This window comes from Monomorium pharaonis, chromosome 10 (assembly GCF_013373865.1).
Source record: "Monomorium pharaonis isolate MP-MQ-018 chromosome 10, ASM1337386v2, whole genome shotgun sequence".
Taxonomy (NCBI): domain Eukaryota; kingdom Metazoa; phylum Arthropoda; class Insecta; order Hymenoptera; family Formicidae; genus Monomorium; species Monomorium pharaonis.
Window position 1 is genome coordinate 1,261,507 of NC_050476.1, and position 27,163 is coordinate 1,288,669.

At 43.6% G+C, this 27,163-nt stretch overlaps 2 protein-coding genes across 2 annotated transcripts in view; one reads left to right on the top strand and one right to left on the bottom strand.

Annotated features, from left to right (window-relative positions):
* The window catches only part of LOC105830581, a 128,711-nt gene that overhangs the window by 65,859 nt on the left and 35,689 nt on the right, over positions 1 to 27,163 (bottom strand). Inside the window, exon 3 of the mRNA XM_036293255.1 lies at positions 21,487 to 21,530. Coding sequence (XP_036149148.1) covers positions 21,487 to 21,530 — 44 coding nt within the window. The remainder of the gene's footprint in view (positions 1 to 21,486; positions 21,531 to 27,163) is intronic.
* LOC105833412 (atrophin-1) overlaps positions 1 to 27,163 on the top strand; it is a 117,717-nt gene that overhangs the window by 45,433 nt on the left and 45,121 nt on the right. Inside the window, exons 2-3 of the mRNA XM_028193860.2 lie at positions 21,732 to 21,799; positions 25,454 to 25,671. Of these exons, the coding sequence (XP_028049661.2) occupies positions 21,732 to 21,799; positions 25,454 to 25,671 (286 nt within the window). The remainder of the gene's footprint in view (positions 1 to 21,731; positions 21,800 to 25,453; positions 25,672 to 27,163) is intronic.

Genomic DNA, 27,163 nt, shown 5'->3' on the forward strand with positions numbered 1-27,163 from the left:
CCTACGATTCGATTCACTCTTTTGTAACTCTTTTTTTTTTATTTTGCGAATTCTTTAATAAGCTTCATCCATCGAGGGAATTAGAATTTTTCCATTCATCAAACGCGAACAATGTACCAAGAATAATCGAATTTCATAAGGTTTTTGTGTTCCCTTAACCGAAGATATTCTTTTAGAGAATCGTAAAAGGACTTTTAATTAGAAATAGAAAAAAAAAAAACAGCCTGCGCGGTCGATTTAAATAATGTCGGTGGTGAACTTGTAATCCTGTAACTATTCAACGGTAATTCTCCTCCGATTACAGAATATTTGCCACATTAAGTTACATGGCGCTTTTACTTTCCTGCATATGCGTCGATGGTAACTTCCGCGATACTCGGTGTAACTACGTAACGACGCATAATTTTGAAAGTTTAACGGTGCAGCGTATATTCCTATTTTGCCATGAATTTCCTTGGAACGCCGGGATAGCATTAATCTTACTTGAAAATAGTTCTGCATTCCGGGTTTCGCACTACAATGCGTAACTCGAAACTCGTGCGGCATGTGTATTAATGTTTCAAGTAGGATACCGAGAAATTAAGTACTCGTCCGATGTTATCGATTCCCCCGATGCACTTATCATTGCACTTTCAAGTGACGTTATTAAAAACGCTTAGCGCTGATGCACGGTAAACAGTAAACAACCGATTATTGATAAAGGCGCCTTTCTCGCGAGCAGCTCTAACAGCTATCGCGGCTGACTGTTAAGTTTTCACAGACAAGCCGTTTAAAAATAGCAAAACCGACTCGACAGAGTTAACATCGAAAAACAAAGAGACAATAATTTTCATCAATTCGTTAGATTTGAACCTTGGCAGCATGGTAACTTATTGTAATGACAAGATTAAGACTAATGACATTTTCTTTCCTTTCCTCAACAGAGCGGAATGTGTGTCATTCGGAAGATCGAAAATATCGCTAATCCCCCGCCGCTAGTACGGATAATTAATATTTGCTTCCGCGTTTAATCTTGCATGAATTTATCATTAACATTCCCGCCATAATTTCGTTTATTGTTTGCGGCAGGTCGGGAGACCAACTTTGTCATTATCAATCGATACACGCAAGCGAAAACCTTCATATATCTCTGGGCGAGGGCGGAAGTAAATGCTCGCCCGCGAAAATAATTATTCGGCTGCTTTTAGGTGGGCCCCGAAGAAAAATAGCGGGAGGGCGACGTCGTAAATTAACGTAACACAGTTGGCGAGAGCGTAAGGGAAGCCGGTGGAGGATGCACATTGTGAGCGCGAAAGGCATTACTTCGGTACATACCGCGCGCTATTAGTTCGGTATACTTTGGTACATACCTCCCCGGAACACGGTGAAAGAATTCTTCGGTATGCCGCGGTACGTGCCGAAGCATACCGGTCTAATAGTTTGTGTTACATATACTGGCGGACCAGCGCGTCGGCGGCGGCGGCGGCGGTGGCGGCGACGGCGGCGTGCTCTATACTTGAAGCACGCGCCCCCCAAGAAACTCGTTTCGTCGAATAACACAAAATTCTGCCAGCGAGCGAGAATTAATATTGACATAAATTAAATTCCCCCAGAGCCTGATCGCGCGCGAGCTTCCCGAGCGCACCCGCATTCCCGAATCCATTTTTCAAATTCACGTGCAGCGCACCGGCCCCGACGACGTCGCGATTTAAAACACGAAACCCCTTTCCCCAGCTTACGAGGGAGAAATAGAGATAGAGATAGACAGATAGATAGAGAAACAGAGGGGTAGGGGAGAGTGGAGATAGATCTATCATTTCAAAAGTAAATCTTATCTTTATTATACTCCGCACGGCGTAATACGATTGCAATAATTTCTCGTTTCAGGAGATAGTGATGTGGACTCGGGTTAAAAATTACCGTCCCTTAATTGAGACTTCCGTTAGTTTCGGTGTTGGAATTTTAGACCGCAAAAACCGCAAATGATTTTCACGATAATAACTTCAAATCAATTATGTCACATCCATTCCTATAACGCGCTTTAATCTGCGATTATGTTCCCTTTAATTAAATTTTCGATAAAAAAAATTATATTTCTACGAACCTTATCGTCGTTTCAACATCCTAATATCTACTCCGTATCTATTCTATATATGTGAAATACATTTGCGAACGGTCCAAAGAGAGGATCGCCGGCATCGGTGGATCTCCGGCGTAAAGGAGTTTCAGTCGGTTTCCCCTCACGGCCGACTGCTCGCGTAGCGATGACTCTTTTATGTAAATCACGTAAACGTCGCCGCAGGAGAGCCATCGGCGCCACGTTAACATTACGCAAAAGTTCCCCATTGTCGATGTTGCCGTTGTCGTCGTCGTCGTCGTCGCCGCCGCCGCCGCCGAGAAGCGCTTCCGACTTCGAAAACGTTCGAAGGACGACCGAGCGCGCAGCGTGGACGCGCGGGGTTATTATTTGCCTCGTAAATTTTTATTGCGCACGCAGGGCTTCTTTTTTACGAGGGTCATTACGTCGTTGCCACGTAAGGCCGTGCCAGCCACTTCTCGGAGCGACCCCTTACTTCATTTTTTTTTACCTCTCTCGGTCACTCTCCTCCCTCTCCTTCTCCTCCTCCTCCTCCCCCTTCCCCTCTAATTTCTACCGTTCTCTTTTTCTCTTTCTATGGCACAGATTTACATACAGAGACAAGTACCTCTACCAGGCACACACTCGTGAGAGACGTGGGGCTCGAGTTTCTGGTGCCCTTTTCCTGCTCCCTTTGTCAAAGGCCAACCTTTTGTGCACGGTTTTTCGTGGAAAATCGAGTTAAACGATAGTCAAAGCTATATATCCCGATATTATTTCTCCGCGGAATTATGATGTCTGTGGTACGGCCACTTGAAGAGGTTTCTGACGACGCGTAGGGAATTGCGATAGAACTTGAATGTTTCTTCTTGCGGAGCAAAAGAATCACGTCGCATAATTATGCTCATTTAATGTGATGAAGTCGCCCTCATAACACTAGTCGCACAATTATTTCTTGTCCTTACATACGGAGGGATATTACATATTTCTCAATGTCTAATAACACTAAGAATATATCTAATTTATGTTGGCTCTAATATAAAATGGTTCATATCTAAAAGTATATTGCGCCATTAATATATACATATAATGTTGATTTAAAATTGCAACGTACAGATTGACGTCTCTCTTGTAGTTTGCCTAAAAAAAAAAAAAAAAAAAAAAAAAACACTCGGAATGAAATTGATCAAAAGACTTGGAGCGAATTTCATATGGCTCTAATTGTGAGAGGCGTCCTATACGCGTTACACGCGCTACACACAGGCTTATATCTTCCAACAGATGCGCAATATTGTCGCGACTTTTCTATTGTACTCGCGTCCTGAATGAACCCCGACGCCCACTCTCGCGTCCATTAACGAGCGCGCAGCTTGGCTCTCGAATCACGCTCGTTTCTCGCTCTCGGGACTGAAAGGTGCTGGTGTGCGGTTTTCTGACCGGATCGTCCCCGAAGGAGACGCCTTTACCGCCATACGATCGCCCCGTCCGCAATACACGTACACACACACACACACGTACATACATACATACATACTCGTATCCTGAGATCGACGTGGGGAAAAACCTCTCGCGTAGGCGGAGGACGAAATCGTCCGTGAAACGAGTCTTCTCGCGAGCGGGCAGCAGGCGGGCGCGACAACCGGGGCGAGAAAGGATTTTCGATAATCCCAGGACTCTGAGCGAAGGGCGGATCGCGCGAACGGGGATAGTCGCCGCGGTTTGCCTGACCTCACCTAACTTAATACCGGGATCTCTAAGGTCCCTCCGTACCTATTTTTTCCTCTTTTTGTTTTTTTTTGTCCTTCGAGACTTTTGGTGCAACAATGAAATACCTTGGCCGGGTGCTGGCCGCAATGAAGAGAAAGAGGAACGAGGAGATGCGCATACATAGGGGCAAGCGGGGAGAAATCCGTGGAGAGACAGAGGGCGAGAGGAGAACGGGGGAGTGACAGAAAGAGAGAGAGAGAGAGAGAGAGAGAGAGAGAGAGAGAGAGAGAGAGAGAGAGAGAGAGACCAGTGGTGGTTTTTCGTTATCGACATTTTCCACGGCGCGTCAGGGTGTGCGTGAGAGTACGTGCGTGAGCTTCTCTCGTTGCCCCCTTCGTTCGTGTGCACGTGCCTGTGTGAGCGCGCGTATGTGTGCGAGATGTGGTGTGCATGTCTGTGCGCGCGCGCTCGCGTAGGTGGCCGGGACATCGGTGTGGGTGGGAATTTGTGTGTGCGTGTGCGCGTACACGTCGATGGGTTGGCTCGCTTGCACGCGCCATTGTATGTGTGTGTAAGCTACGTTGTACGTGCGTGCGCGCGGGCGTGTGTATGTATGTGTGTAGAGTTTTCTGGAGGTTTCCCCTAGCAACGAGCAGCAGCACCAGCACCAGCCACAGCCCGGCTTAGGGGTAGCTACGAACCCCACGCGAAACGCGTACACCGCCGTTGCCGCCACGATCGGCCGGTTTCCTCGGCATCGCCGATCGGGAATCGGGAAAAACGTTTGTTGCCGATCCCTTCCGCGTCTTTCCCCTTCGCCGAGGGAAAGTTTACGGATGCTGGCGCGTGAAATATTCACGCGACCGAGGATACGATTGACTCGAAGGTCGGCGTTGCATATTGACCCCCGCTGACATATGCCAACTCGATTGACATGTACCAAGAACAGATCGATGTATGAAAGTAATTTAATTGAGAATACTTTAAGTTGAGCGAAAAAAAAGTCAAAACGTGAGACAGACGTCGTTTGTATATAAAAAATTGCAGAAAAAAAATTGTAAAATAACACAATAAATGATATGATTCATCTCGAGTAATTAATAGAAGAAGGAAAATTTCCACAAAGTCTGAAGATGACGTTTAAGAGAATACTCAATGAAAAATAAAACTCCGAACGCGAATTTAGTGAAAAAAATCTGCGAAAAAAACACACGATTCTAATATAAAATGTAAAACTGCAATCATCAATTCTGCCGATTATCTCATGTAACACAGTTTCTCTCCAAATGATGTTAAAAACACTTGCGGTCTAGAAAACTCCTCTGTGACACAGAATCTAAAAAAAATAGCTCAGATTTCGTGAGATAAGCGCGCGAGAAAGAAGCGCAAAATGAAATTTGAGTTTTCTTCTTATCCGCTTTCGTCAAGTCGCGGGTTTAATCTTTTTACGTGCACGCTAGTAGACTCCTCTAGCAAGGATTAAGATCGACGTGAATTAGATTGTGCACTGTCCTTCGTCGTTTCCGCGGATAACGCTGCTCTCGCGTAATGCACTTATGACAGGGCGGCAGGGCAGGCGCGAAAGCGTGTAACGGCATTTTGTAGTAATATCGTTGTTACGATTGACGAGCCTGGCAAGTACCTTTATTGAAATCGTGCAGTCGTTAACGAGAGTCGGACTATCTCGGGCGCGTTGACGTGATTCAAGAGAAAGAGAGAGAGAATCGCTCGCATTGACGCGCGCGGATTTATATTTGCGTCGCGATTTTAATCGTTCACGTCAACTCGCGACGATATTGTCCGCGAAAGAATCCCGGATAACGATTGACGATGACAGGAGGAGTGAGAGGGAGAGGGGGAGAAAGAGATGGTCTTTCTCTCTCTCTCTCTCTCTCTCTCTCTCTCTCTTTCCTGCACGCGCGTCGCATTGAAAAACGCGACTGTCTCTTTCGACGACTAATGTTGCGATAAATAAACGCGCGCCGGTGAATTCCGATACTGGCCGCTGGAGAATGTGCGGCTGTCGAGTCGGAAAAGTAACAAAACGACCCGCCAGAAAATGTCGACTATCCTTGATTATTATTACAACGATATCTCTCTCTCTCTCTCTCTCCCTTTCTTGCCGAACGGCGTTATGTGACAAGGAACAAAAAAAGCTAAGGGTGTCTATTACCTCGTTTAACCTTATATCGTCCTCATTACTTTTAGTAGCGGTACTTTGCTTGATTGTAACGAGACTCTTTACGAAAGATCCGATAAAATTCCAGCTCAGAAAAAGTCGCGAACCTGCGCTCCCAACGACCGACTTATTATCCTAAACGCCTCTTTGCGCGAATTGAAATGACTCGCGCCCCCGGGAAACTCGAACTCGTACGAGCCTAAGCCAAACTAAAAAGCGAACGGCCGTAAACCGACGTTCCTCTACGCGAAAATCCGTACGCGCGCGTTTCCACAGAGGAATAAAAAAAGGGAGGGGAAGGAAGGGTAGTCGCGAAAGTAGAATCTCGCCGGGCCGAAAGCCCGTCAGAAATCAAGTTTCCCCGGCATAGGCGGGACTTTGTTTTCAAACATATTCCGTTCCTACGCCGCGCCGGGGTAAAAAGCACCACCAGGAGCTCCGATTTCACGAGGAAACCCCGAACGCTGAATCCTGCTCACGCGCGCGCACGCACACGCAGAAACGCGGGCGCGCAGCAGCAACGCAGCGCGCGTTGCCGCTGGTAACTCAATCCGAGGAGTTTCGGCGAAAAGTGTTGTATTACTGGTGTGCTATTTCTCTGATCCCAGATCATCTTCATTCGCGCGGAATTTCGAAACGGCGCAAAATTCGCAGCCCCCAGCCCACGGCACCATCGATCCAGCCCGCGCGCGCTCCGCTCGGTTCGGACGCGCGCGGTAGTCCGCGCGCGTGCAACGCGAACGGCTCTCCTCTTTAACGCCCAAAATCCTCCTCCCTCCCCCGCCTCTACAAACTTTTTTTTCGCCGTAAACCATCGTATCGGCGCGTTTCCGACTTGACTGCACAGTTATAATACACATAGATCGTGAAAAAAAAAACACTTGAAAAAGTGCAGCCCTTAACTGTATCGATTGAAATACATCTTTCTTAGAGGGAAAAAGTTAACTTTTCTCGCACAGGGTTTCGTACAATGCGTCTACAGTGCGGGTCCTGATTATTATAGTCACAAGATGACTGCTGTTTCTCTCTGAATTTAGCAATCAGCATCCGGTCTTGCAAGCACTCACCGGCTTGAAATTTAATACAAGTTATTACTGTATTGATCGATCGGCAGATTCTCCTCGCGGTTCGAGCGTGCAAAAGGACTTTCGAGACGAGCGATTCACAGTGCGGATGCATGGAAAGGTCTCGAAACGTTCGCTCGAAGCCTTCGCTACGTGAGAGTGTTGGAAAGAGCAAGAGAGAGCGAGAAAGAGAGAGATAGAGAGAGAGAGAGAGAGAGGCGTGCTCTCTCTTCATTCCTCTTGCCCTCGTCTCCCTTCACTCTCCACCCCCGCCAATAGCCCTAGTCGTTTCCAGCAAGTACTTCTATGTACCAACCATCTCCTACACGCTACCCTTATATACGTTGTATATTTACCTCCGCGGCATGTACGCGCGCGAACGCTCGTCTGCCTATGTACGGCACGTACATATGTACGGTACGTATGTACACCGGGGCCCGCGCGGTACATAGGTCCGAGCGCCACATAAAAAGCACATGGGGCAGGTATAGCTCCGGCTGAAAATTATTCCGAGTATTTTCGAATTAGCGCGTCGGAAGCGGAGGAAACGCGCGCGCCGTTCGGTCGGACGCGTTCGCCGAGCGTGGCGAGCACACGCGAAATGCACTTTTCGCAACGAGGTGCGGCGCCCCGACGATGCAACGTCGTTCGAGGAACGACGCGTTCTCATCTCCAAGCGCTGAAATTCCGCAGCGACGCGTTGTTGGCGACTGTACCGGCTCTCTCTCTTTCTCTCTCTCTCTCTCTCGCTCTCTCACTCTCCCGCGGTATCGCACGTATACATATAACGTTTTCGAGCAGCTCTGGAGAATTTTCGGAGTCGCCATTGTTGCCGGGATAGGTGGGCCGCGAGGCGAAATTATTCGCAGCGAGAGCGTGTTCGGGAGCGAGTTCACGAGCGAACGAGTAACTAAGGTGGCACGATTTTTAAATTGCAAAAGCACCGCGCCGTCCACGTGTTTCAGATTCTGTTACGCGGAAAAATAAGAGAGAGTTCCTCTGCTGCATCCCCCCGAACGTGCGATTCGGATGGCACTTTGCATTTTGCGGATGCAAAAATCAAGATTACCATTCGCGTCTCTCGATTAAAAGTGACGATTTTCTTCCTTACGCGCAGAGTCGCGCAAATCTCGGAAAATTCGAGATCCCACTTTTTTAATAATTAATTTAGATCACAAGATTTCGCCGGCGCATTCGTATCGTGTAAGTTACGAACGTGCGAACACGGTGTGTCTGTAATGACTTTTGCATTAATCTCGATATTCATCGCCGCCGTCAATTTCCTGCGTCGATGCGTTATTCGATTTGACCGCGAATATTGAATCGCCGATTATCGATCGTAATCGACTAATGAATAATGCGGACGACACTGCCCGCCCGATGGATTTAATATCGCAGTTCGATTTATCAAATACCTCTAAATAAATTTCTTTAATGGCTCGAAAAGGAGAATCTGATAGCATCGAATAAAAAAGTGATACAATTTCCACGTAATTTCGTCAGTCAATTTATATCCGTTTGCAATTTCATATTATTTAATCGACAGACAGTTTTGAACGCGGGGCTTTGTGTACGCCGCACGTCATATCTTATATAAGGTAGGCCGATCTCTGCAGCCATAAAATTCCACGACTGCACGCCATGGTAGTAGTTGCCGGCTCGACTGTACGTCGAGGCTGCGGCGGTATCTTTTATCTCCCTTCAACTTACGCGACCTTAGGAACCGCCATGCTCGGCCGCGGGAACAGTCCGAGAAGCAAATTTGACAAATTACGACTACCGAAATGGAATGTCCTTCGAGGCGCCGTCGCCCATTCGTTCCGTTTCGTCCGTTTAGCACGACCCACGCGGATTTTTTTTCCCCGGGAGCAACAGGACAAGGCCGGTCTAATCTTCGCGATATTCCAAATTGAACGTCTTCTCTCGTATCGTGTCGTTCGTCGAGGACTGCGTATCTCGCGAGAGACAAAAAAAAAAGAAAGAAGAAGGAGTACATCGTCCTCTCGCGTTACGCCATCGTTTCCCGAACATGTTCGAACAAGCTGCTTTCCCTCGGAATTTCTGAGTGACGTGCGTACGTAACGTCGCTCCGGCGATGATGCACACTGGAATATAAGTTGCGTGAAGTTCCGCGGAAATCTTTCGGTCCTAACCATCCCCCGTCGCTCTACTTCAGAGAACGCTTGAGAAACCCTCACGCTAGGAAGGCGGCATGATGAAATCGTACGATGCGAAAGTATCCCGCGCAAGATTCGGCGAATATCACGAATAGAATATATAGGTATACATATTCCCAGCGTATCTAGCAGCTAGGCGAAAAAAAGCACTCGGGGAGCATTCGCTTCTGGATTTTCGTGTCTACCATATACGTATAACTACAGGGACGGGGAAAAAACTGGCCAAGTACACGGGACGTTTCGAAATCGTCCCTATTTTAGTAGCTTATTGTGTACGTTAAAACTCTTTTAACGATAGAGATAAAAATGAAATCCTGAATGTCGAGAACGCAATAGTTTTCGATTTACGAGCTATCAAGGCCGGCCAACGATATCCCACAGAGTTCGCGTGTGTTCACGCAATTACGCGTACACGCGCGTACCGATCTGTCATCCATTATTGATTATCAGGTATTGATTATCGAAGACGGTAACCTACATTCAATCGTTTTCTCGAAGTGCTCCTTTCTCGCGGGCGCTGATAAGCTCACGGCAATTCAAACGCGAATAAATTAATGCCAAACAATCGCGCATAATAAATTCCTTATATTTTATCGCATGTAAAAATCAGTACTCATCACGTTACCGCTCCAAGATAACATCCGAGCATTTGTAAAGCATCATTTTATTATTCAGATGATATAAAGTCATAAATTAGTAATACATACTAAATAATAAAGATAATATATAATAAATATGGATGGACCATGAAAAATTGAGATAAACCAGATTCGCTATAAATAAAAATGATTAAAAATTGCATTATATAAATTAGTTATATGTAACCATAGCATATTTTATTCATTTTATTTTTTCTTATAGATATACGTGTAATTTTTTTAAAAAATCTATAAATGTTACATTGTATGTATGTATATCTTTCTCACATTATATTTTTGCATAATATTTAATTCTCAAAGATAAAAAAAAAACTTTATATTTTATTCAACAGATATTTAAGAAAGGAAGAGCAACGCATTTAAATATTAATAGTATCTTTCCATAATATAATACATGATTATTACACATATTTATTTTTATTATAAATACATGTACATAATCTTCTTACTGTAGCAATCTTCATGGTTTAAAACATACGAACGTCATGAAGAAATTAAAATAAACGCTTTATGTTAAAAAAAATTTTCAGTCCGTAATTTTATTATCCGAGCAATTATTTCAGAAACTTGGTCAATTGTAATTTATTTTTATAGTTGAAAAAAAGTTGCCAAAATCATTTTATTAATTTATTCGTACCTAGAGGCTTGACAAAAAAAATGAAAAGGGGTGATAAGGTCCTCATTAGGAAAATCATTCTATTATCTAACATTTTTTAATCAAGCTTACTCTCTCTTTACCTGTAAAATATTATTTTATGCCTGCGAGTGTGTTTAAATAAACAGCACGACACACGTATATTAAACACTCATATTTATTTACACACTTGCCCGTCTTGTTGTTAGTCCGCCCACATTAACGCGGCGAATCTATGAAAACTTTCATATTTACCTTTAATATTCTACTCTCTACCTTCAATAAACACGTCGCAATCTTTCTTTCACAGATTTATTAGGTCGTATTTCAGAACCATTGAGATTTCACAGATCGTCGCGCTCCGACGCAACGTTGGCGGCGACGGCGGTGGCGACGGAGTCGGGCTGCCATGTGTCGATCCGTAATGTAAAACGCGTTCCCCGAGTTACAGCGACGCGCAAAACAATCGGCCACTAATCGCGGGACAATTGTCGCGCGCGCGCGCTAGCGCAAAATCATCGCGGACGATCGATTCGGGACGACAAAACGTCATCAAACGACAAAAGAGTTACTCACCCCGGGATCGTTCCGCCTGACGCCTCCTCCTCCTCTCTCCTCCTCTCGGAGTTTCCTCCTTTCGGGCACTCATATATCACTCACTCGCGAGAGTACGGCTAATTATAGGCGCGCAACGCTGTTTATACAACACTCCCGGTATCGCTCGCGCGAGTCGAGCTCCGCCTAACCCCAATGGCCGACGCGACGGAACGTGCCCTGCCGTGTCTCGGAAACTCTCGAGAATCGGTAGCCGCGCGTACGACAGATAAATCTTGAAGAGACCTCGCGCATTGTCCTTCGCGTCCCGTTTGACGGATGTCGCGACGCGCGAAATCAATTCACGGCCGAATTCGTCGGTCGAATCGCGCGAACGTGTATCGCTACCCAGCGAGAAACGGTAATGAATTCGACATCAATCGACATCGAAATGATGATTTCGATGTACTATTTCTCCCTGGGTATTATTAGGCTACATTTCGTAAAAACTTTACAACGAAATGCGGTAGACGATTGCCGACGCCGGTTCGCATTATTTGTTTCGTTGCCTCTCTCGCGACTCCTCGCGCGATCTCTACGCCTTCCGGGCGTATACCTCGAGCACATGAATCGCGCGCGAGACAAAAGTGGCTTTCCCGCTGAAAACCAGCCAGGGCGACGATCGAAGGAGAATAACGCGCGGCAAGGGGTGGGATCGACCGGCCGGCCAGCCGGCGGACGAACGAGCGCGAATCGCGTCGCGTCGCGTCGCGAACGTAAACAAAGTGGCCTTGAAAACAGCAGGGGAAGAGAGGCGCCCAAACACCACACGTGCGCGTTGTCGCCATATCAGTCGGAATATTTATATATATACAAATTCAACGTTTTGCTAAATAATCTCGCGATCGATCGCGCGTGTTGACGACTGCCCTTCGCGAGGAAGAAAGTGTGGTGCTCGTCCACTCGCACGCCTGCGTTTCGTCGCGAGGAGAGCCGAAGGGGCGCGAAGGTACGCACGTGTTGCCATGCGTACGTATTTTGATATATGAAAATATATGCGCAACGACAGTTATCGAATCGCGACAACTATCGATAACCGTGTACGGAATAGCGGCCCGCGAGACATTGCGACAAAAGAAAATTGTTCGCTTTTCCTCCTAGAACCTTACGGTTCGTCCGTTCTCTCTTTTTCTCCCTAACGGAAATGGAAAAGAGGGAGGGATGCACCCGCGACAAGTGTTCGGCTGAAAAGAACAGGCCTAAAGTGCGTGGTCGCGCGTTTCGAGAGATAATAACGCTGCGACGCATACACACGGAGTGAAAGAGAGAGAGAGAGAGAGAGAGAAAGAGAGACACGTGCCTCCCCCGCCGCCTACGCATTTGAGCCTCGTCGCGCGTGGACGACACAAAGGTGACGACGTAAACACAACAACAGCGTCGCCGCGCTTCCCGATAGTCGCGGCGAAGTCGCGACGGTGCGAGTACGTACATACACTACTTCACGGCGTATCACGTGATATTTGGCGCGTTAGAAAGTGAACCGAATATTCCGTTTCTTGCGTTTCAACACGGTAAATATTTGCGATCTCATGCTGCATCTAATGTTTATCCGAAAAAAAAAAAAAAACCGGAATGTATGCACTTTCGAGCCTTAATAAAGAAAATATTTGCGCGCGTGTGAATTAGTGTTTATTAAAAGTATGACATATCGCGCGATAAATCCAGAATCGTGACACTTCAATATAACGTGATAAAATCAACGTATAATTAAAGATAATTTCATTTTGTTTACCTAGTTTACCTAAGAATTTGTTAAGTGTTTTAGCACAATTCTATTCTTCTTGAGATACGAGAAGTTAGATAAAAAGTGTTAACAAATCAGATTCTACGTATAAATACTTTCTAATCAAAGCAAAAATAAGAAATCTTAGTTCTTGAAATAAATATTAAACTTAATAATTTTCTCAAGTGAAATAATTATTCATCTGCTTAAATTTATGTCTTAAATATATAGAAAAATAAATCATTTGCGCATATAACAGTTACATTTCCCTATATTAATAATTGATTCATCAGCCCAATGAACGTAACGCATATGCATAAATAATTAATTCCTAAACCAGATACAAATTTAAGTAAAGTTATTGTTAAAAAATGACAGATATGCATATGTATAATTATGAACTTTATATACACTGAGAAAAAATTACTCATTTGACTAAATTTTTGAACTCAAATTTCTTTAGTTCAAGTATTTACTCATTTGACTTGAATACATAAAATATTTGAATTTTATATCCAATCTTTATATATTTGACTAAAGTACATAAATATTCGAATTAAACAAATTTAATTAAATTGAAAAATTTAGTCAAATTAACAATTTTTTTTCTCAGTGTAGGATATCTTGATCATTTAAAAGTCGCTAATTATTGTACAAAAACTGTTCTAAACTGCTATCCCATTAATATAAAGAACATTGTATAAAATTTTAATTCTATTACACGGAAAACTTCAAGGCTTTATTAAATTTTTTAAATTTATGATATATCAAAAATTTTAATAAAAGCTTTCGAAGTATGTTATAATTATTTTACTCTGCAATTATAGTCGCAAATATCGCATATTTTTCTATCAGTGTAATATCAAATGCGCAAATATTTTTAAAGACTTATAAAATCGTGAACAAACTAATATTTGAAGGACTGTTTCAGTGTACACCAAGGGAATATTTTTCTGTAAACAATTATGCTTAAGTGCATTAAAGTACGACACTGCGAGATAGTATGAAAATGTAATTGTCTAATATAAGTTTCCTTAAGTAATAATGTACCCCGAGATGAATCATTCAGCGGGCTACTGCGCGAAAATTTACCATTTTTAAAACTGTGCACTTACGCGCGGTATATCCTTGCATAACATTTCCGCTGATATCACTTTTTCTTGCTTTTTTTCAGTTAGTCGCAACTTTTTTTCGCGAGAGAGACGAAAACGCACGTACTAAAATTATGAGGATTAGCAGCGCATTTTAGCAGCATAATTTCTTGTGCGATAGAAGATTCCGCGGAAATAAATCCTGCTGCAGAGGAAGCTGTTAATGTATTACTCAATTCCTTTTGCAGAATAATCGATCGTATTAATAAAATTTACACTGATCCAGTTTTCATAGATTTTTACTATTTTTATTAACTTTAATCGTCAGAAACTTACTGAATCTTGTTTGTTGCTTAAAAATTGACATTTGATCTCAATTAGAGGTTTACAGCGTTTCTTTTCTCATCATCTTTCACGCGGAAAATGATATTTATACGGTTTACAATTTTTTAAGTACTTTCGGAATAGTTAAAAAAACAAATAAAGCAGAAAATATGAGTGAGTCTCAGACTCTCTCTCTTCGTGAATGTAATATCGATCGAAACAAACACGAAACTATTTTAGCAGATATGAAAAAGATCACGTTGGAAAACAATATTGGTTGTAAATTATATTTCATGTCATGTTTCCGATATGTCTCGTTTGAAAGTAACGTAAGAGAGAGAGAGAGAGAGAGAGAGAGAGAGAGAGAGAGAGAGAGAGAGAGAGAGAGAGAGAGAGAGAGAGAGAGAACTACAGTTTGTGTGTTGTCGAAGGGTTCTTTCCCCGCGAGAAATATAGCAACATAATTGAGTGTAATTTATAAATCAGGAACCCTCGTCCTTACGATGGCGAAAAAAGAAAAGAGAGAGCTCCTCTCTTGCCTCTTCTTTTTTTTTTAACGAGGCCGTCAACGGATAAATGTTTGTTATGGAAGTGCAACGAATGATTCTGACAACTCACGGAAGGAAATAAATCTAACTTAGTCCGCTTCGGTCGTTTTATCGAATCGTAAAGACTACCAGAGCTGCAAGATTTTACGTAACTATTTCGCCGTCACTCACTTTTTTTCTGTCACATTGCAATTGTCTTTCGCAGTCGTCGTAAGACACGTTTGTCTGCCGGTTGATCGCCAAGCAGCACGCAGAAATTATATTACACGTCAGCTTGTGTAATTAAAGTTTCAATTCCCCAGAGTGTCCTTTGATGCGAAACGCAATAAATCCAGTTGCGTGAATACGTGATAATTTATGTAATATGTTAAACATACATGCACGTTATATCGCGATGCTGTAACTATTACACGCTTTTACGCTGACTTGTATAAGACACTCTGATAAAAAAACAAAAACAAAAAACGAAAAAGCGCAAATAGCCTTATAATTATCGCATAGAAATATTTGTAAAATTGCTTTCCGCGTCAGTCCGAATTTGATGTAACATTTAATATAATCGTCACGTCGAGATACTTTATTTAACGGAGAGACAAATGGAGAAATAAATCGTCATCGAACGCAGGCGCCTGCCTCGCATAAGAATGATCGTCTCCCGAAACTTCGATTCAGCCTGTATGTGATATACTTCGCGCCGATTTAATTTCGCATTCGTTAATTCCTCACTTCGGTTCACCTTGTACGCGGAAACTTATCGGCGCGTACGCGCCATGCGCGATGCATTCGAAGGTTCTCCTTTGACACAAATAGATAACGGCTGATAAACGAGTTAATTTGCAGATACGCCTTTCAGAGACGAGCGTAACCGCTCGTATGAATCACTGCGTTGAAACAGATCTTGTCGAACGTCACGTTTCGCTCTGCAGACAAGACAAATGACAATGACTGAACGGTCCGCATCATCGGCATTAATTTTGAAATTCGTCATTATTTCCATTCCGCGTACCGCAAATTACTTTAATGCACTTTATGCGACTATACTATTCTATGCCATAATGTACTGCTCGCGAAAAAAAAGAGACTCGACCTTGAGAAGCGTAGCCTTGACGTAAATTCTTTAAAAATACATATGGAGAGAAGAAGAGAGGTATGGAAAGAAAGACAGAGAGAGAGAGAGAGAGAGAGAGAGCGAGAGCACGAATTCTTCGTCGCAGAATTTTTGCGCGTCATCAAGTGACTGGTGTCTAGCGGTTTTCAGGTATATATAAAGCTCATATTACGATCAGAAGCACAGTTCGCCGAAGACAACAAAGTGCGAGGCAAGAAAACGCGCGCTCGCACGTGCCGGCGCGGGAAACTTTTTTTTTCCTTTCATCCAGACGCGAGACGTGCAATATTGATAGACTCTCGTCTCTAGATAATGGCGGACTATTGCGCGGACTGTAATTGCACGGTAGAAACGGTTTAAAGCCCCGTTCGCTCTCCCTCCACCACCGCGGATAAACGTGCGTGGAGAAGCAGCAACAACCAACGATGATTCTCTCTTTCTCTCTCTTTCTCTCTCTCGGATAATTATGATATTTAGGCCCCGACTTGATGTTATTACCCGAGTTGGCCGTGAGTCCGTTTCTGTGCCTTTTTCTTTCCTTCCTGTAATGCCAGCCGTATTAAATTTGCGGTGGATATATGTCTTCTTTTCCATCGTCATCGTCGTGCGTCACGCACACGATCGGCAGGCACAAGACGCACTCAAGGCAAGACATCGTATGATTAAACAGGTTGAAATCATTTGTGGTACCCGGTGCTTTACCAATTACGACGCGGACCGACCGGCTTATTACCCGCGAATGCGATATTAATTCGTCCACCGGAGTAAAAAATAACGAGATCATAAATTGCACGTTGATAAATAACGCGCGCATCGACAACGATTAATTAATAAATACAAATTCGCCCCTGCTTCCGTTCTGCAGCTTAAAAGCTGTCCGTATTTTTTCCAACATGACACACACGTATACATATGTTAGTAATAAATATTAAAAAAATATATTTATTATCCCTTTATGAAAATAATATAATTATTCAATAAAATCTTTAACAGAATATTTGTTTACAAGCAGTGTTTTGGTAATGAAAAAAGATTTAATATTATACGATAAATTTTTACTATAGATACACAAAATGATAAATATATGTATAATAATAAATAAATATTCATGATTATTGTAAAAAAAAGATTCTGTTTGTACACGTCGGAAATTAAAACCGTGCCGTGCGCCAATAAATAATAAATCTCCTCGATGTTTTTAGAATATGTATGTATTAGAAAATAAAAACAATAGATAATAAAATAGAGCGGTTAAGATAAATAAGATGCTAATTTTTAATAAAAGCTGAAATATTTCAAACGTCTGACTCGAGATTTTGCTCGACATTGTCGCTTTCACAGAAATTTTTGGTATATTCCGCAGGTAAAATCGCATTAAAAGAAAAAAAAGAGACATATATTCCGCGATGAACCTCTTTCTCGTCCCATTCGCGTTGCCCTATGTCGTTGGAGGGATGCGAGGTAAAAATATCCAAAAGGATAAATATTCTCGAGTGATAGCGTTTAAAACTGATATCGCCGATAAAACGCCACGCTCTCCCATATTAATGCGTCGACAACAAAAACATTTTTTCGCCTATTAGCTCCGGTTTGGCGGCTCGCGGCGCTAAAATGATATTGAATGCGCAGGTATGAAATTAAAATGGCTCGCATACAATACACACGGCCGGCGGCGCGTCCCTGTTTTCGCTCGCGATTTCGAAAATGCGCATCCGGATTTTAATATATAGACGGAAATAATGGAAAAGAGCCGAGATATTAAATATCGTCGCGCGCGTGCCGCGATATTTACGTTTAGTCTCGCACAAAATATTTGCGCCGCCGTTGAATCCGCGCGCGCGGGTGTATTACACGTATCACATGAACCCGAAAACGACAACAACAACAACAATCTACGCTGCCGGCGAGAAGGCACTATACACCGTTGCGTGCTGCAGCCTACACCGCCGACCGACGTCAATGGTTCATCGAATGACTTTCCCCAGTGTCGGGTGACAGAGCTTTTAGAATCCATCCATGAGTAAACCAACCCGATGACTGCAAACGTATTACTACTATATCCGGGGGTAACCCTCTTCCTCCCCCCCCCCCTCCCCCTCCCATCGCCCTATCCCGCCCGTTACGCTCGAATCGCGCGAGGATGTAATGGAAATGATTTACTGTTTTATCATGATATATGTATCATATATACATATGCGTATACTTCATTAAATCCGCTATTACTTGACAATATATTTATGCGACTATAGACATTAAACATGGAAATATATACAGATTTTACGCAACTAGGTTACACGTAACGAATATTCTTCTCTTTTAATTGAAAAACCAAAGGAAAGATTACAATTATTTCTCTAGCATTTCTAAGCATAAATATGCGATATGAAATTTGTGGGTGTAAATGGGAGCTCGTTACGCAGGTGGCGGAAACCCGGGGGAGAGAACTCGGAGAAAATTTTGTTCGAATCCTCTTCCGCGAAAATAAACGTGTGACATTTCTCGAGTGAAATTCCACCTTCGCAGAGATAAGGTCTGATCGCGCACGATTGTATTCGGTGAGGAATTAAGCCGCTAATTGCGACTTCCCATGAGGATAATCTCACCTCATTAGATAAACCTGACATTGCTGCACATCAGTTCTATACGCGCGAGGCTCAATAACGTCAAAGACCGTAATTGCCCGATTCCGCAGTCGTTCGGAATGGCGCTTGCTTCCGTACAGGCTCGAAACGCGAGATATCGAAAGCGATAAAGATATGGCTTTTCCCTACATACACAACTTTGACCTAGATTTCCTCTGATTTTATTTCCGCTTTCGAGCTTCATTGATTTTTTTTTTTTAATTTAAAACGACTACCACGTGAATTTAGAGCTATGTTCAGAAGTCGTGCGTATGATAAAAGTGATTGAGATGTGCGAAGTATTCGATTCGGATTTGATTCAAATCTCTGTGATTCCAGACTATTCAAAAATTTCTAAGAATTTTGGATACGAATTACATGTATCGACAATCTTACAAAATCATATTTAAAGTGACTACGGATAGAAATTATTTTTCTTACACAGAAATCTTTGTTTATTATCTGTACGTGGAAATTCAATCTACAATGATGTTAATTGAAAGTTACGTTTCAATGATTCGATTCAAAACATTTTAATTCGCACATCTCAAGACAGAAACTTCACTCGAAAGTCGCACTGACCTTATGTCACGTTGTGTGGCAATAACAATGAGAGAATTGTAGAGAAATTTGTTGGTTTCATCCGGCATAGATCTAAACGAGGCACATCCTCTTTTGCAACACGGAAAACAAGAAGTGTGATTAGTTACTTTCAGGATATAATTATACCTCCGCGTGCGTATGCGCAAACCCGTCTCCGTAATCTTCGCTATTTATAATCTCAATGGCATCCCCCATCCCGCTTAGTATACCGCAGATGATTTTTTGTCACCAGGTCTTCCTTCTAATGTCTCGTCGACTTAATTGCCGTCATTAAAGCCATTATGTCTTCTCGCCTCCCACCCGAAGGAGGGTTGACGCGATCTTCGTATAACCTGTCCTAACTGACAGCCTCGTGCGTATCAAACATAAATTTATACTTGGACGTGGGTAACGTTTACCCTGTTAACCCTGTCGTCGCGCATATAAAAATACGTGTATGCGTTTACAGGAGAGGTGACACACATACACTCACTTGGCGGTAAAGAAAGCTTTAAGAAACGATCGATCACGGCGTCGCTAATCTACATGGGAATAATAAACGTGGCCAATGCGCCGTAATCGCGCTTGCCTCGCACACGTTTTTAAAAAAAGGCAGCTCGCTCAACGGTGCCGCGGCGGAAAGGTTAATACCAGTTAAAGTTCAACCGTGCTGCTGCCGGCGACGAGAACGAGCGACGATCTCATCATGTATCGATGCTTCTCGCAGCGCGTCGCGTCGTCGTCAGGACGACACGACGTTCCTCGCTCGGCTACGCGCGATAATTAAGTGTCGCTCGTTCCGCGGCCTCTAATATCGCGGCCGCCCGATAATATCTGTAATCCGCGCAAAACGATTTCGACGCGCGTGGCAACGGGTACGAGCGGCTCGTACCCGTGCCTCATAATTAGTCAGGAGACCGGGGAGGGGGGGACGGGGGGAATAGAGAGAGAGGACGCGATCATAATTGCCGCTCGCGCGTCCACGGCCGGGCACAATCAATTAAATGATGCGCGCGTTCGCCGTATCGCGAGACGGAACAGGACGGATTTCTCCCTTCCCCCTGCCTCCCGTGTGCGCCTGTTATAAATCGACATTCCTTTTTTTTTCTCTCCCTCGAATAATCCCTAATTGAGTGGTCTCCGTGTACATCGGAAGGATAAATTTTGAAAAATCGACGTTGCCCCCACGCATGATAAATGCAAATTGCCCATCTGCACTCTGGGATTATCAAGCGCGGGCATTAATTTCCTAAAATTCATATGTCCTTCACTTTTGAAAAAATTTCGAGGTATTCGTACAGAATAAGGGAACGATGCGGTAATCGCGCGACTGCGATTATATGGAGTCGTGCAACAACGTGCGTTATCATTGCATCAGCTTTGTATTTAAATTGTTAATACGCATCTTTATTACCTCGCGTTCGTGATGTAATCGAGATCGATACGCGTCGCGCAGTTGAATGTAAATTAAATGGTGTTACTTTATTACACATCTTATCGTGCCTTCTGCGGATTTTTAGCGTACACAACAATAATTACTCTTCGATAACCGCCGTCGCCGCAGCGGTGCTTCTTAACCGACTTGCACCGACGCTTCTCTCTCGTGCGCGCGCGCGCGCGGCAAGTTTTAATGAAATGAAAGGAAAAACTCGGGATAAAGTTGAGGCGCCATGTTACGTCACATGAACTAAAACTTATAAAACTTGCGGTGTCTTCATCTACTTGTCTTGTCCGCGCACTAACTTCGAGAAATACAGCGGAACGGGATATTTGCGTTTGATAACCGCGCGCAAACAAATTAATATATAAAAAATAAAGTGTGTGACATGCAATCTGAAATCGCGGCGCGAGCGTGAAGGTAAATTAAAGCAGAAGAGATTTACAATCCTTTTTTGCCACCGACATAAATGAAAACATGCACAAGAAACTATCTTGATAAAGGACAATCACATTACGGAAATTTTAATTAGAGAAAAACCGTTTCCGGCTCTTTCCCCTCTTTTAAATGTGACAGGGAAGAGCTAACTAAAAGAACATTACAGCTAATTTGAAAATTAATTAAATTAAGTACCGCTTTCGTAATGGGTTTGTCAAATGTAATATTCGATATTTTCAATATCAAAGGAAAATTCGATAAAATGTTAAATTATGTTGGAAAAACGCTGACAAAAGGATATTGAAATAATACGTAATTAGCTCCTAGATTATTGATTGGTCGTTTTAATGAGAAGTTAAATTTACGAAATTATATGTACACATGCTTAAGATTGATTAAATAACTACGCGGGGAAAATTACGATAATCCCGTTATCACATTCCACGTCGATTTTAACAATGTGGCGCGATACATATCCGTCCGACGAAATCGTTAAATCTTAAAAGACAGCTTATCATTAAATAGACAATCGAACAGTATTACCTGTTGCTGCGTAGCGGCATACTGGTGTTCCGTAACAACCGCCTCTGAAAACCAAAAAACATTTCACAATAAATATGCGAATAATGGCGACACTTTGTATATTTTTTACAATTTTTAGTCATAATAATAATAAGCGTTTATTTTCATCGACAAGCGTATATTTATATATTATATCGAGACGGATATATCTTAAGGATTGTCATTTGCGCAATGTGCGAGTGCTTAGATTTCGCTTCTGTTTCCAGGTATCCGTCACCGGTGCAGAACGGAGGACCAAATGGCACGACGACAATGAGCTGCGCGAATTCTCAAGGTAAGGATAAAAAATCTCCCTCGCTACCATCGGACGTCGCGAGATGACATCGGGCGCGGATTTCGCTCTCCGCAAAAGATTCGAAAACAATTCCGCTAATTCAATATGCCGCGCAACGTTCGCGCGTTCGTTGCATTTAATTACTACCGACCGCGCACTGGCAATAAAGCCGCCGCGACTCGCAATAAAAGAGAGGAAAGTAAAAGAGAGAGAGAGAGAGAGAGAGAGAGAGAGAGAGAGAGAGAGAGAGAGAGAGAGAGAGAGAGAGAGAGAGAGAGAGAAACGAGCGGCATGCCGGTACACATTAATTAGCGGGTCCCGAAAAAAAATTGCTCGGCGAAATTTTCTTCCGATTAAATTAGCGTTGCATTAAATTTATTGGCTGAATTCTCTTTCATAAACCGACGCGCGCGAGCCGATCGCGTGCGCGCGGTTCGCGGCTCTCTCGCTCGCTTGCTCCACGCCGCACGCACGAGCCCTTGTACGTGTATAATTTGCAAATATCAAACGTCGGGCGGATATTTGAAAATATTGACTCTGGTATTTTAGCCGGGCTGCGGCGCGACCGGGCAATCTCTCGGAGCAGGAGGGGAGAGGGGGAAAAAAAATTATCCGCCTCATGACGATTCAATATCGCGCGATTATCGCGGCAAAAGGATACCCAGAGAGAAAGAGAGGAAGTGGTATCCACACGCGCGGAGATCAGATACAATATTAATTTTATATTTTTCGCTACTGTGTGACACAAGCGCGCGTGGTGAGAAGAGAAGGAGGGAACGAACGTGCGCGTGCGACGAACATGCGGTCGCCGTGGCTCACACAAACACACGCACGATTGAACGCACGCACGCACGCGCGTGCATGTACGTATACATACGCCGCACTGCAAAAAGCTCGTCCCCCGCGTTTATTCGCGATTGCGAGCGAGCCATTAAACAGATTCGTATGGAATTTCACGACGAAAAAGGGTCGGCGAGCGCGCACGGGCGCTCGGAAATTGCGCGGAACGCGCAATCAATGAAAAAGCTTCATTTCAACGCGAGCTTATTACGAAATTAATTTTCATTATAATGGGATTCTCGTAAGTATCACGCGGCCTTTCGTATTCGCGATAGTTTTGTAACGCGTATGTTTGCATTCACATAGAAGGGACACACGGCATTCTAGAAATCTCTGACAAGGAGGTAGAAAAGAAATATATTATGCACACTTTATTTATACAAGAGATAGGCAAAATAATGTGAACATGTAGGAAATACACCGTTCATTTTATTAATAAAAAATTAGCTCTTTATGTATTTTAATACAGATTTTATTCTCGTCTGGAGTAAGATTGTACAACTTGAATAGTCAGTGTGCAATATGTCATATTAATTTTCTTAATAGAATACTTTTTTAAAAAGATTGGAAGAAAAATTTATTTTTCACTCTGTCTCCCAAATTTGCTTACAATGACTCTATGATATTTAAGCAATTACTTTGGCCAGAAAAAAAACGTTGAAACGTTGAAGAACAGAGAATAATTTTGGAAAATGGTTTAAGAAACAATTTTCTTCCTCCAACACATCACTTGTATAATTAATTAAAGATGTTCTGCTCTCTCTCTCTCTCTCTCTCTCTCCCTCTCTCTCTAGATTTTCTCTAAAAAATAGCATTGGTGATTATGCAAGCATTGTATAATCTGATTCCAAACGAGGATAAAAATATGTATTAAAGACATGGTAAAAATTAATCTCTTATTAATAAAAAAGTAATGCACTTCCTAAGTGTTCATATTATTTTGCTCGTCCCCTGTAATTCTCAAATTTTGTCAAAACACTCAAGACTTCTACCGTAACAAACAATTGATCGACGAGTAATTTCACGGAGAAAAGGGGGAAATATCGCGGAACATGATAAAGCAGGCGACACGCATTCACGTTAGGTCGCGATGAGGCCGGATGTCGATATGGCCGGCAATTGGCGCGAAATTGTAAAAAAATATTTCCCGAGAGTGAGGCCGATCCGGACAGGTCGGCATAGGACGCGCGTTATCGCCGATGCGTGTGGCGGGCGACAATCGTGCCGAAATATACGCGCGGGGCAAAATCCGAGGCCAATTACAAACACGCCGTCTCACCGGGCTGTCAGTCATCAATCCGCGGAATATTTTTCTCTGGGTCAATTGAACAATTCTACGCGTCGTCGGACAGCGAGCGGATGGGCGCGAGCGGGTTGGGTTTTAATGTATTTGCCGTTACTGGGGGCTTTCAACGGCTAACCGGTAAATCTTCTGACGAGCGATTAACTCGTTTCTCTCGGTACTCCTCAGCTATTAAATTACCATCGACGATACCGCCGGCAATAAAACTTGTTCGGGGTGATACTAAACCGAGCGAAAGGTTGCGGTTCGGCCCAAGGATTATACAATAATCTCTTAAATCACTTAAATGCCCCGTTTATTTATTCCCCATCAAATTATCGGCATTACTTTGAGCTTTATTACCCGCGGGTGCATTATGGAATTGATTGACAATGTCTTTAATGACGTTTTACTCTTTACCGCCAGCTGGTTCGACGACGCGTGGCGCGATGTAAAGCGAAGTACTCATTTTTATGTCGAACGGCTATTTTCACAGTCGACATAAAAATAAGCAAGACCTTTTTCGCGTTGCAATTAAATCAAATGAAGCGTAGACGCAAAACTTTCGTCGGCCAATAAAAGTCGCGTTCGAGTGCTCTTAGAACTTCATTTAGAAAGTATGAAAGGTTACTTTGCACAATCTTGTCAAGAATTATTTTTCATCGGCGATAGCGGTAAATTTCGTCTCGACGGGAAACCGTAGGAGAAAGTTACAACTTATCGAGCTTTCCTCCTCCTCCTCCTCCGCCTTCGATTTCAAAGCCGTAGAAAAGATAAATTCGACCGTACGAAAAAGTTCGCGGGCACGAATATCGAAAGTTTGAAGGTGCACTTTGATTCCGGGCAGCTGGCACTGTATTTAGCGGGCAGGAAAATTCAACTGGTGCCTGTTTACCTGTAGCTGCCGAGATTAGACTCGATGAGTCACTCGTTCTCGGTCTCCCGGTTACGCGAAGGAAATATTTCCACAATACGGGACGGGACGGGACGGGTTGAGTGACAGGAGTTCCTGTGCGAATTAATAGTGCGATAATTCGAGCTAGTTAACGTGTACGTACGCGGGAGGAAAATAGAAGAAACACTTGGGGAATGATTAACGAGCCGTCGCGGCCTCGGGAGCCTGACGTCTCTGTATTGCGCCGAGGAACTAAAATTAGGCGAAAGAAGTCCTGCTCCACGATTTATCACGATGTAAACGTAATATTAATATGAGTAATATGCGGTTTAATCGGCATGCTTTTCGAGCCTCAGCAAATAATAATTAACTCTCGGGATTCATTTCGCGTTCTTTTTCTCAATTCATTTATACAGAGCGAATCCGGGGGACGCGGCGTGGAGTTAATATTATCGCGCGCGGCTGTAAAGAGTTAATCGCCGTGATAACTTTTTTTTTCTCGCGCGCGGCACGTCACGCTTTCTTTTTCACGACGCCCGGGAAGCTCCCGAGGAGCCCCTGCGGATGTCGGCGGGGGCGACATGAACGAGCGCCGAAAATCTAAAGGGCGTCGCCCTGGCCTTGTCTCTGTGTGCAGGGGTGTTGGTGAAGCAGGAGGCGAGGGACGACGGTTACGAGACGAGTCCGGACCTCGAGATGAGGAGCACCGGCGGTGACAGCAGTCAGCAGTATCACACGCCGCTGACACCACACACGCCGCACACACCGCACACACCGCACACGCCCCTCACGCCGATATCGGCGACAGCGCATCAACCCCAGCAGCCGGGCTCGACCGCCTCCGCCCTCGGACAGGTGAGTTTTTCATATTCGCCTGCAACCCCTCGCCCTTCCCTCCCCCGCCGCGCCGTCCCGGACTAGCCTTCCCCTATTTCCGTTGCCTTCCTCCATCCTCCTCTCGTACTTCTCTCCCTCGAGCTCCATTACGTGGCAACCTACAGCGAGCGACCCGTTTTATTATCGTGACGTCTTAAAAGTAACCGATGGGTAAATTAAAGGGCGTATCTCTTTCCCATCGGAAAACCGTAACGTATTCGAGAGACATACACAACTGAGACGTTTTCGCAGCCGAGTCAGAACGTTGAAATGTCGGGAATAATGCCACGCTTACAGAATATATGTATATGCATGTGATTGCTTGTAATTATGCGGCGAGGTTGCGTGTAATGGCCGTATGGCGTATTCCCGATCGATCTTACGTCAGAATTTTCGGCTAAACGCAGCGTTTCGTTTCGTCTAATTTACGCCAATTAATTAACGCGATAATCTAAAATTAACGCTCGCGTACACCCGGCCGTCTATACGTATACATCGTGGATATAAGGAAGAAAATCTAAAAGTCTCTATATATACGTGTTATAATTTAAAATACTCGAGTACTCTACTCTTATAATAAGATAACGCTCGTGTAGCGCGATGTGCGGAACATGGAATAAAATTTACTTTCCACGCGGTTATCATCTTGAAATTCCGTTACGCGATAAAGGGCACGATTTAAAGCTTAGACGATTGTGTTTGTAAAAAGGGACGATTAAATTACAAATAACGCGATCGCGGTCGAGAAGAAACTGCGATAAGAGTTTTCCGCGATCGAGTATCGGCGACGTATCTACCGCGTAATCGACGGAGAAAACATGTTATTACGCGTAGAGGAGAAAAAAAAGTCGCGCGTAAAACGTCAAGCTTATTAGCTAATAAAAAGGCGCAGGCGGCTCTCATTAGGAACCGCTGTATTGGCGTATCTAGCACCTCGCAATCAAAATTACGAGGTAATAAATTGCAATAAAGACGCGCGCAATCGCCACGCCGCGTCGGGATTTTCGCAATGCCGCGCGCGGCGATTTGCATTTTCATGTTAGTTTTACGATCTACTTACGCAACATTACCTCTGTCGTGGCACAATGAAAGCCGTGGATGGCACCCGCGCGCGCATAATGTTACTTATTTTCCGCTTAATACGCGGGCGAAAGATCACCGAACGAGATGTCGTACCTTACGTTATTTCTTTGATTGTTACACGACTGAAGAATTTAGCGCAAAACGTGCGATAAGAAAGTATCTTTTAACAGGAAATGCCACGGAAATGCAATTTCACGGTATTTTAATGCGCATGTCGTTCGGGGAAAAATTCTCCTTGCATCTTTACATTGATAACCGGATAATTTATTAATGAAAGAAAAACGTAAATTAATTTCTTAAAGAATTTTTTTCATAAGAGCGGCGTATATAATAACCTTGTGTGACGTCTATTTGTATTTGCATTAAGAGGAAATGAGGAATATATAAT